This window comes from Microcebus murinus, chromosome 5 (genome assembly GCF_040939455.1).
Source record: "Microcebus murinus isolate Inina chromosome 5, M.murinus_Inina_mat1.0, whole genome shotgun sequence".
NCBI classification, from domain to species: Eukaryota; Metazoa; Chordata; class Mammalia; order Primates; family Cheirogaleidae; genus Microcebus; species Microcebus murinus.
In genome coordinates this window covers 110237734-110248419 of record NC_134108.1, presented here as the reverse complement: position 1 = coordinate 110248419, position 10686 = coordinate 110237734, and the positions used below count along the sequence as shown (strand labels likewise).

The 10686-nt window shown below is 53.3% G+C and overlaps 2 protein-coding genes across 2 annotated transcripts; one reads left to right on the top strand and one right to left on the bottom strand.

Moving 5' to 3' along the window:
- Nucleotides 1-406: 406 nt before the first annotated feature.
- On the top strand, nucleotides 407-1955 carry B3GALT4 (beta-1,3-galactosyltransferase 4). The gene has a single exon (XM_012791369.3). The coding sequence runs from the start codon at nucleotides 690-692 to the stop codon at nucleotides 1839-1841; it is 1152 nt and encodes a 383-aa protein (XP_012646823.1). The 5' UTR covers nucleotides 407-689; the 3' UTR covers nucleotides 1842-1955.
- A 454-nt stretch (nucleotides 1956-2409) lies between these two features.
- WDR46 (WD repeat domain 46) lies at nucleotides 2410-10673 on the bottom strand. Its single transcript, XM_012791356.2, has 15 exons — nucleotides 10478-10673; nucleotides 10106-10318; nucleotides 9916-9996; nucleotides 9661-9773; nucleotides 9450-9537; nucleotides 9270-9331; nucleotides 8907-9011; nucleotides 8663-8813; nucleotides 8384-8519; nucleotides 8082-8181; nucleotides 3558-3871; nucleotides 3304-3398; nucleotides 3032-3127; nucleotides 2770-2883; nucleotides 2410-2677 (listed from the first exon to the last, which is right to left on the bottom strand). Exons 1-15 carry the CDS (start codon nucleotides 10544-10546, stop codon nucleotides 2576-2578), a joined length of 1839 nt encoding a protein of 612 aa, XP_012646810.1. The 5' UTR covers nucleotides 10547-10673; the 3' UTR covers nucleotides 2410-2575.
- Nucleotides 10674-10686: the final 13 nt, after the last annotated feature.

Below are 10686 nucleotides of genomic sequence, written 5' to 3'. Positions count from 1 at the left end.
CCCCAGTCACTGTATGTCCAGCTAGTAGTGATGTCCCACCCTGTGATGCACAGATAACGCGGGAGATGGAACAACCAACATGCAGCCTTGGGGGTTGGTGTGTACATTGGTTGTGGGTTCCCAAGCCTAGTCAAAGTCTAAGTTGCAGTCAGTTATTTGCAGGTCTTGACCACCCTGGGGTTCTATAGTTGGAGGGTTGGGGGCAGGCTGGTAAGGAAAAAGTCATTTGTCCTTAACCTTACAAGGACAAGCAACCGGCAGACAATCGTGGCCATAAAGGGAGCCCCCGCCCCCCGCTTGGAGGAGAGGCTGGCTGGCGTGGAGGCGGACCAGACGCCAGACCGCATCCCAGCCTGCCCGCACATGCGCCTGCGGTATTGCGTCGCGCTGCTCCTACGCCGCTTCCGGCGGGGATGTAAACGCGACTCGGAACTGGCGGGGAGACGGGCAGTCGCAGGAGAGGGTGGGGCAGCTGGCGGAGCGGAGGCTGGGGCGGCAAGGTAACCATCCGCTCAGGGCGCCGCCGCCTTCTCTTTCCCAGGGTGGGCTGGTACTGGCCGCGCGCCTCCCGCTGCGGCCCAGGCGTGGCCGGTTAGGTACGAGCCTGTGACCCAGGCCAGGGAGAGCTATGCTTTCCAGCCTGTAAGCGTCCTGCTTTCCCTCGGGATCCCTACCAACTGTGCCACGCCATGCCCCTCAGCCTCTTCCGGCGCCTTCTCCTCGCTGCCCTGCTGGTGGTGATCGTCTGGACCCTCTTCGGGCCCTCGGGGATTGGGGAAGAGCTGCTGAGCCTCTCGCTAGCCTCCCTGCTGCCAGCCCCAGCCTCACCAGGGCCGCCCCTGGCCCTGCCGCGCCTCTTGATCCCCAACCAGGAGGCCTGCAGTGGTCCCGGCGCTCCTCCTTTCCTGCTAATTCTGGTGTGCACGGCCCCGGAGAACCTGAACCAGAGAAACGCCATTCGAGCCTCCTGGGGTGGGCTGCATGAGGCCCGGGGGCTCAGGGTGCAGACGCTCTTCCTGCTGGGAGAGCCCAACAGGCAGCACCCTAGCTGGGGCTCCCACAGGAACGACCTGGCGAGGGAGTCAGCTGCCCAAGGGGACATCTTGCAGGCAGCTTTCCAGGACTCCTACCGAAACCTCACCCTCAAGACCCTCAGTGGGCTGAACTGGGCTGACAAACACTGCCCCATGGCCCGCTACATCCTCAAGACGGATGATGATGTGTTTGTCAACGTTCGGGAACTGGTGTCAGAGCTGGTCCTGCGAGGAGGCCGCTGGGAGCAATGGGAGAGGGGCACTGAGCCCCAGACACAGGCTGTGGTTGGAGATGAACAGCTGCAAGGAGGCCAGGCCTTGCACAGCAAGGCAGTGCCTCTTCTGTACCTGGGCCGGGTACACTGGCGGGCAAACCCCTCTCGGACGCCAGGGGGGCGGCACCAGGTGTCAGAGGAGCAGTGGCCTCCAACCTGGGGCCCTTTTCCCCCCTATGCCTCGGGCACAGGGTATGTGCTGTCGGCTTCTGCTGTGCAGCTCATTTTGAAGGTGGCCAGCGGGGCACCCCCTCTGCCACTAGAAGATGTCTTTGTGGGGGTAAGTGCCCGACGAGGAGGACTCGCCCCAACCCACTGTGTCAAGCTGGCTGGCGCCACCCATTATCCCCTGGACCGGTGCTGCTATGGGAAGTTCCTGCTGACATCCCACAAGTTGGACCCCTGGAAGATGCAAGAAGCCTGGAAGCTGGTGGGTGGCTCTGCTGGAGAAAGGACTACGCCATTCTGTTCCTGGCTCCAGGGAGCCCTGGGCATCCTGCGGTGCCGAGTAATGGCCTGGCTTCACAGCTGAGAGTACCTGCGGCCAAGGAGAGGTATGAGGAGCTGACAGTCCAGCAGCAGCCCTGGGACCTTCTCTTCTCACAGGGCCCAAGACAGGGGCCCTACCTGGTTGCAGCTGATCAGTTTCCTCATGTTGTCTGTCACCAAAGACAAGGATGTAGGAGAACCCTAGGGGCCTGGCCTGCCAGCCCCAAAGATGGTCATTAGGAAGGATAAAAGAGGGCTGGAATTGTTCTCTCCAGCCAGGGCAGAAGAAGGGCAAACACGCCTCAATAAACTTGTCTCTCCACCTCTTTGAGTGCAATGTGGTCTTCACTAGGACTCCCAGAACACAAACTGGAGAGCCCGCCCAGAGGCTGCTGGGCCCTGCCAAATGGGAAGGACATCTCCAGGGACATGGGAGAAAGGACAGCCTCTCTCAGGAGGAAAGGCTCCTAAAAGGCAAGGTTAAGGCCACAGCAACCACAAGGTATGGGGCAGGGATAAAGGCAAAACACTGTGACCCCTCTGATCCTAGAATAGTCCCGTGCTGGGCGAGGAGGAGGGGAACAGGTCCACAGGATGATCTAGACACATCATCCAAAAAAATCACTTTCCTCTTTATTACCAACCCACCCTAAGAGCCAGCTGTCTACCTCCAACTGGGGAAGGGAGCACATCGCCCCCTCCTTGTTCCAGGGGACAGGCATTTCCCTACAGGTGATCTTGGGGAAAGACTGTTCCCAGGGCACCCTAGAACCTGGCTCAGCGCACGAATCTGTCCAGGGCAGATGGCCAGGCTCCAAAGGGTTTGGTCTTCTTTTGCTTGTGCTGCTTCTGCTGCTCGAAGCTCTGCCGGACCTTCTCCTGGGGACAGGAGAGGGAGAGAGGACATGGGTCAAGTGATAAGTGGCAGCAGTCCAAGCAGGAGGGTAAGGCTCATGGGAGTGCTCATTTACCCTGTGCTCCTCGTCCATGACCTTCCTCTTCCTCTTCACCAGGCTTGCTGTAGAGCTGCGGCCCTTCTGCTTTGGCTTTGGCTGGAAGGGAGTCTTAGCTTCGGGGTCATAGCCCTGAGGGAGGGAACAGGAGTATAATTTGTTGCAGCCTCAGAGTCAGGGCACTAACAGCACCCACCTGCTGTGCCACACCTCTGGGGCAGGCCCATGGTGGGTGGAGATGGGGTGAGGAAGGGCCTGGGCACTTGGGCCTGCTCCATACCAGCCTCTCTATCCGCTCTTTCTTTTCCTGCTCCAAAGAGATGACATCCACCTCTGCCAGGGCTCGTGGGTCCAGACAAATAAGCTCTGCAGGTACCTGGGAGTGTCACAGAGGGACTGGAATGGGCAATGAGCCACAGGAGGATGGCACCAAAGAGAAGCCGGGAGGCTGCGGAAGCCCTCTTCCCAAGATCCCCCAGCTTAAGAGCTCTGGGGAGCTTTCCCCACCCCAGCCCCACACACAGATACCTTCTCTGGTGGGGAGAACCTCACCTTCTCCAGCAGGGCCTTCACCTCCCACTCCTGGCGCTGTTTCCGGCTCCTGTAGGGGTTACTGTCCAGGCCGTCAAAGTTGGGCTCAGCAGCTCCTGGAGGCAGTGAGGAGCATGGAGCCATGAGGAAGAAGCCAGGCCAGCTGCTCCAGCCTGGCCAAGCCCCATGCTCCTGGCTGTCTCAGGCCCCCCAAATGTGGAGCCAGAGTTGATCCAGTGGATCCAGAGTTGGAGCCCCATCCCTGGCCCACTCACCGGGGACCAGCATGCTGGTGACGCCCCCACTGTGGCCCACCCCTAGCACGTCTTCAAAGGGGCAGAACTGAAGGCCATGCACAGGGCCTGAGAGCCGGTGGGTGAGGTAGAGCTGCTCAAGGGAAGGTGGGCCAGCCTGGCCCTGCCCTGCCCAGATGTTGACGACATCGCCCATTCCCGCAACCAGCAGTCCCCGCTGGGAGAAGGCCAGGTGCCCTGCTCCCTGGGGCAGGGTCCGAGCACTCAGAGGCTGGAATGTCCCTCGCAAGTCAAAGATCTTCAGCTGGTGGTCCAGCCCAGAGGTGGCCATGTACCTGGGGGGAAGGAGGATCAAGATCAATTAATCTGTCAGTAAATGGGTTTACTAAGCAGGCTTGTGGCCAAGTCCAGCTGAGGAGAAAAAGGCCAATGATAACAACTGCTGCCCTCACACTAACACTCCACAGGCATCCTCTCAGTTAAGCCTCACACAGTTCTGTACTATTTTTATTTCCCTTTTACAGGTGAGGAACTGAAGCTCAGAGAAGGGAAATCTGGGTTAGTGAATGGTTGGACTGGGATTCAAGTCAGGCCTGTTTCTCTAGTGTCTGCATCTTATCTGCTCACACCACACTCCCTACCAAGACATGAGGCCAAGGGAGCACACCTACGACAGGCTGTACCTAAATGTGACATTCCCCTGTGTAGACTCGCAGCAAAGGAAAAGAGCATCTGCAGTGGTCAGGAAGGGCTTCCTGGGCAAGGCGGGATTTGAGCCATTCTAGGTAATTCTCAAGAAAGCATGATAAACAGACACAGCAGGTACAAATGCGTTAACACGTGCTATCATGAGATGGAAGCAGAGGTTTGTTTTCAGTGAGATGAGATGAGGTTTTCAGGATTGGTGGGAAAGATGGTCAGGAAAATCAGAAGGGGACAAATTGTAGGGTCTTTTTAAAGTCAGACTGAGGACCCACAGCTCATTATCCCAACACTGCTCTCTGGCAGTGACAAATCACACACTGAAGACTGCATGGACTTGAGCAAACCAACTTAGGAAGTAGTGGAGTAATGCGCTGCAGGGTTGGGCCCTGCCCCTCTCTGCTTCCCCTGGAAGGAGGAAGGCAAGGGTGGTAACCACATCCTCTCAGGGAACCGTGCACTGCATAAGCTGTCAACCTTCAGAGCTTGGAGTTTCTATGTTCAAGTTTTTCCTTAGAGAGGGAGGCTGAAGAGGGACCATCCAGGCAGGGGAGGCATGTTTGCCAAGGGGCCAAGGACTTCAAGACTTGCCCTGGTGATGGAGCCCATGAGAGGTCCAGCTGGGTACTTCTGACAAGATAATCAGGGCCTCAGCCCCACCACAGGGGCTATTAATGCAAACCAGGAATTGCACATGGCTCCTAGGACATGAGGTCACACCCTGCAGTGAAGCAACTCAAGAGCACATGCTGGCTCCTCTCCCCTACACCCACCCATCTATGGTAGCCCCTGCGTAAATAGCAACCCAGCAGCCAGACAGCAGTCTAGGCCACATTACTGTACTACTAAACTTGCAAGAAGCAATTCAGCTTTGAGAAGCCAATCCAATCCTAACACAAACTTCCAGAAAGCCTTTGAGGATGGTCAGCTTCATCTCTGGAGAACCCCTGGCCTGTGTGAAGACTTCCTGAGGAGAACCAGAGAAAAGTGAGGAGGGAGACCTAAGATCAAGGACCAGAGAGCTGTTCAGCATCAAGGTGCTGACTAGACCCCAGGCGTCAGTGAACTAGTGACTAAGCCTGAAGCACAGGCGAGGAGTGGCTGACCAAGGTAGCCCGGGAAGGGTAAGCTACACCCACAGAGGCACAAAGCCTCAGACAGACCTCCCCACTCTCCTAGAGCCAGGCTGGCACAGATAGGGAGTAAGAAGGGCTGAACCACATGGCTTGTTTGCAAAGATGCAAACATGGAAGGCCAAGGGGGTCCAAGCACCCTGGAGGCTTTCGTAAGTTGGTGACCACCAAGCTTTTCCCTTTCCATGCATTTGCTTATTGATTTTTTTTAAAGCAACTTAAAAATAGATTATGTAGTCTATACTTAATGTAACAGATTCCTGGGCAGCAGTGTAAAGGAGGAAAGCAGCCTGTGGGAAAGATTATTTTGACAAGAGTGCCTAGGACAAGCAAGGAAGAGCCAGAGGCTGGAAATGGCTGTATCACTCAGGCGCACAGGAGACAGCAAAGATGGAGACAGCTCTGGGAGGGCACCCTGAGGAAGAGAAGCCAGGACTTCACAGGTAGTCATGATACCACCAAAGTATCAGAGCCGGGAGACCCAGAAGGCACTCATGAAACAGTACTTTTGGTTCCTGCTCTTCCTGATGGCCAAAGAACGTGAGGACTATTTATAGCTACAGGAGTCAAAGAAGTCCAATTCTGGGTGGTGAAAATTCTGGGAGAACGGAAGCAGGCAAGGAGGAACTCTGGGAGTAACGTGACCTATTCATTTTGGTCACATTGAGTCTGGGATGACAAAAGACAACTGAATAGAAACTAAATGCATCACCTGGCCTCATTCCCATAACCATGGCCATCTGTTTTGTACCTAAAGTGTAACTGGAACACCACACCAGGGCAGGCTCAACAATTCAGCCCTGTGTCCCCAAGACCTCAGCACAGAGCCCCACCCACAGCAGGTGCCCTGTGAATGCCTGATGGATGAAAGGAATTAGAGAAAAGTACAAATCAGAAAGCGCAGCTGTGGAAGATGCAGGTATTCCCTCAGGAACAGCAGACACACCACCCCCGCCCTCATATCACCATCCAGGCCTGAAGAGAAGGCTCCTCTTTATGACGACAATGACAGTAGTGCTGCCCATCTGCTGTGTCCTGTGCTAAACTCTGTATATACCTTAACGAGTTTTAAAGCCTACCACATCTTTATGAAGGCTTTAGACCAGGGCTTGGTAAACTACGCCCATGGGCCAAATCTGCCCACTATCTATTTCTGTCCAGCCCATAAGCTTAGAATGGTTTCTACATTTTTAGGTGGTTGCAGAAAAAAAAAAAACCAAAAGAAGGATATTTAGAGATGTGAAAATTAAATGAAATTCAAATTTAAGTGTCCACAAATAAAGTTTTTTGTTGTTGTTTTGTTTGTTTGTTTTATGAGACAGGGTCTTGCTCTCTTGCCCGGCTAGAGTGCTGTGGCATCAGCCTAGCTCACAGCAACCTCAAACTCCTGGGCTCAAGAGATCCTCCTGCCTCAGTCCCAAGTAGCTGGGACTACAGGCATGTGCCACCACACCCGCCTGACTTTTCTATTGTTTGTGGTGTCAGTGTCTTGCTATGTTGCTCAGGCTGGTCTCAAACTCCTAGCTTCTCAAACTCTTGCCTCTCCTCCCAAAGTGCTAGGATTACAGGCATGAGCCACCGCATCCAGCCCACAAATGAATTTTTACTGGAACATACCCATACTCAAGGCACTTATACTGTGGCTGCTTTTGCTCTGTCATACCACAGTCGAGTGACCGAGATAGAGACTATGGCATCTCGATCTTCCCTGCTGCTCAGTGTACACTGCAAGTCACAGTGACACAGTTATAACCTGATAGCATTTCGAGCATCTCACATACCACCTACATTATCACCAGTGTGAAAAGATATTTTCTAAGATGAAATATGTAAAATCTCTCTGCAGATCAGCATTAACGTGAATATTTTGCAATCAAATTTGATGATTTAGAATACTAACTTTGAACCTCAACTAAGCAAAATGTTTTCCTCGAAAAGAGGAATTCAGTTTTTCCCATTAGTAGACCTACATTACAAGAATATCATATTCAATTATTGTATTTTTAATTTCACTGCTTAAAACTTGATGATTTGAGGCCGGGCGTGGTGGCTCACGCCTGTAATCCTAGCTCTCTGGGAGGCCGAGGTGGGCGGATTGCTCAAGGTCAGGAGTTCGAAACTAGCCTGAACAAGAGCGAGACCCCGTCTCTACTATAAATAGAAAGAAATTAATTGACCAATATATATAGAAAAAAAAATTAGCCGGGCATGGTGGCGCATGCCTGTAGTCCCAGCTACTCGGGAGGCTGAGGCAGCAGGATTGCTCGAGCCCAGGAGTTTGAGGTTGCTGTGAGCTAGGCTGATGCCACGGCACTCACTCTAGCCTAGGCAACAAAGCGAGACTGAGTCTCAAAAAAAAAAAAAAAAAAACTTGATGATTTGTCTTCTCGGCCATTATTTAAGTACCTACATAATACCCTCAATTTCTGCCTCTTGGCTAGCAAGGCCTCAAACATTTACTATCTGGCTCTTTGCGGAGAAAGTCTGCTGACCCTTGAGCTAGCCACTCCTATTACCACACTCAGGGTGAGAAAACCATGGCACACAGAGATTATGTGATGTGCCCACACCTACATGGCTGGGCAGTGGTAACACCAATCTTTAAACCTGGGTAGCCTGGCTACAGAGTCTGTCTGTGCTCCTAATGGCACCCTGCCTTCCATACCTTTCTGCCCAGCTGTGACACCCAACACCTCATCCCGAAACTTACGTGCCTGTAGAATCCACTGTCACAGCCCGTACCCCACCACGGTGACAGAGAATCTTTGCCAGTGGTTCCTTCATAGCTGGACTCCACAAAGACACAGTGCCTGGAAGTAAGAAGAGAAGAACTAAAGTTACCAATACAAATCTACCCCTGATGTTATTAAACCTGGGAAAGATGGGGACTCAAGACCAAGAGATAACAAAAGAGGGAAACAAAAGGATAACTTTAAGGGACATAAGATGTACAAATTGTAGAAGAAAAGCAAGTCACGATGGTCAGAAGTCAAAGCCAAGCCAGAGACTGACCATTGCTGTGTCCAAGATGGATAACGGCATTGTAAGGGTTCTGAGTCATGACGCCAAGCCGTCCAGCCCGAGCATTCAGAGCTGCCACAATCTTCCCCACCGATACATCCAGGTAAGTCAGAAACCCTGTCTCTGACTGGCAGAGAGAGAGAGAGAGAGAGAGAGAGAGAGAGAGAATGACTGGGGCCTGACTGCCCTGTCTTCTCTCTACTAGGGTCCTTGAGGGGAAGTGGTCTTCCCAAGGGCTGCCACCCAGTCCTGTGCTTCACAGCCACTCACAGCTGTGGCCAGGAGGAAGTGGAAAGGCAGGAACTCAAGCCGTGTTACTCGGTCACAGCGTCGGATGCAGTGGAGCTCAATGCCCTGGTTGTCATAGATGTGAAGCCAGCGGTTCTGAGCGACAGCAAGCAGCGCCTCAGAATGGAGAAACCTGCAGGGAGTGCAGTGGTGGTTCAATGGGAGACAGGGTCATGGGCTGTCATTCAATGAAGAATGGGCTGTCTCACCCCCACTGACCACTGACCGGATGTCCCGCACTGCCTCCATGACGTTGATCTCACACATAAGCCTCTTTGTCACCCAGTCAAGGGCAGCCACATGACCCCGACTCCCTCCAAAAGCCAGGTGTCTGTTGGAGGTGAAGGGCAGGCAAGGTGTTATTACAGGGGAGCGCCCTGGCTCAGTCTGAGGTCTGCCGCACACCAGCTCCTCCTCTCCGGTGGGAGGAGAGATGCTGCTGCGGACGCCCCCTCACAGCCAAGCAAACCAGGACCCCCGCATCAGCCACCCACGTGTATTCTGGGTATGGCTGAGGCGGGTAAGGCTGAGGTGGGTAAGAAAACACAACCACATTTTAGTTCAAGAGTCACTGCAATACAAACCTTACCTCCCAGTTCGAGAGTAGTTCAGTCTATAGGGTCCAAACTGCCGCAGATTCAAGTCAAAGTGCTAGGAAAGAGAAGAGTGGGGGAAAAAATCAAGAAAGAATAAATTCTCTTCAGTAATTCTCTCTTCTAGTCCCCATTTCTCTTGCCCTGCACCACAAATCAACCCTCCTCAGGTTCACCTTGGCTGCACTTGCAATGTCCACAGCCTCCACGATGTCAGCCTGGAGTATCTTTGCTGTGTCTTCCCCATTCTCTCCTTCCAAAAACCTGCAAGTGAAGGTTAGAATGGCAGTAAAGTTTCCTACATGAAGTGGGTACTCCAACACAAAAACGAGAAAAGACAGTTCAGTAAAGCAAAGACTAGAGAGGCCCAGATTAGGGTACACTTACCCAGGTTCCTCAGCAAGCAGCAGTTCAGAACGAGCAGCTTTGACACTTGTTTCCTCTTCCTCAGCTTCAGCTACCTCAAGCCTATTTCGGGTTTTGGATTTCGAATGTGGTATCTGTAAAATTGTTGTTGGAGAAGGAGTAGGTGAAGAACCAGAGGATAAGTAGGGTCAAAGGAGAGCCACCTGGTCAAGACTCTATCCAACTCACCCAGACATTCCCTGCCTCCAACCCTGCTCCTCTTCTACTGGACCTCACCTTTTTGGATTTGTCAATGCGACAGAACTTCTGTACCACCTCAACAGGGACGGGAGCGGGGCCTGGGAATGGGTCCTGGGCCTGGGGCAGAGAGGAAGCAATTAGCAAACAGGCTCGGGTTGATCACTAATCCTCTCACTCTTAAAGCGCAAGGCGACGTGCCCTGCCACCCATCCGGTCCCAAACTCACCCCAGACAAGTTCCGCTCGGGCTCTGGATTCGTCCGTTTTCTGAGTTTCTTCGGGACCTGCGGCTTCTTAGAGATCCGAGGCTTCTTTAGGATGTGAGTGTTCTTTGGCTTCTGGGGGCGGAGCTCTTGATTCCTCTTCTTGTTACGAGGAGGCCCTGGACAGGCTCGGTCTGTGGTCGGAGCGGTGTCTTCCTCCCAATATCGCCGCGGTTTCTATGGGAAGACCAGGCACTCTGATACTCCTGCCCACGCTCCGCCCCCCGAACCTGCAGCTAAAAACTTCCTTTCCCTAGGACATGGACATCTTAGGGGATCAAAAATATAAAAAACAAAACAAAAAAAACTTCCTTTCCCACCCAGGAAGGCCTCTACCTTCCTCTTGGCCTGACGTTTGTCCTTCTTGGGTGGGACATCCTTGCCAGGCTTGGGGGCTCTCTCCATCTCCTCCTCCCGAACCTCAATCCACGTGCAAAACTCCTCTCAGCTGTCCCACAGCGGGCTTGGAAACTCCCGGAAGTCCTCTGATCCTCATCCAATCAGCACTGTACCAGGTCTGAAGCCTTCTAAGCGCCATCTTGAGT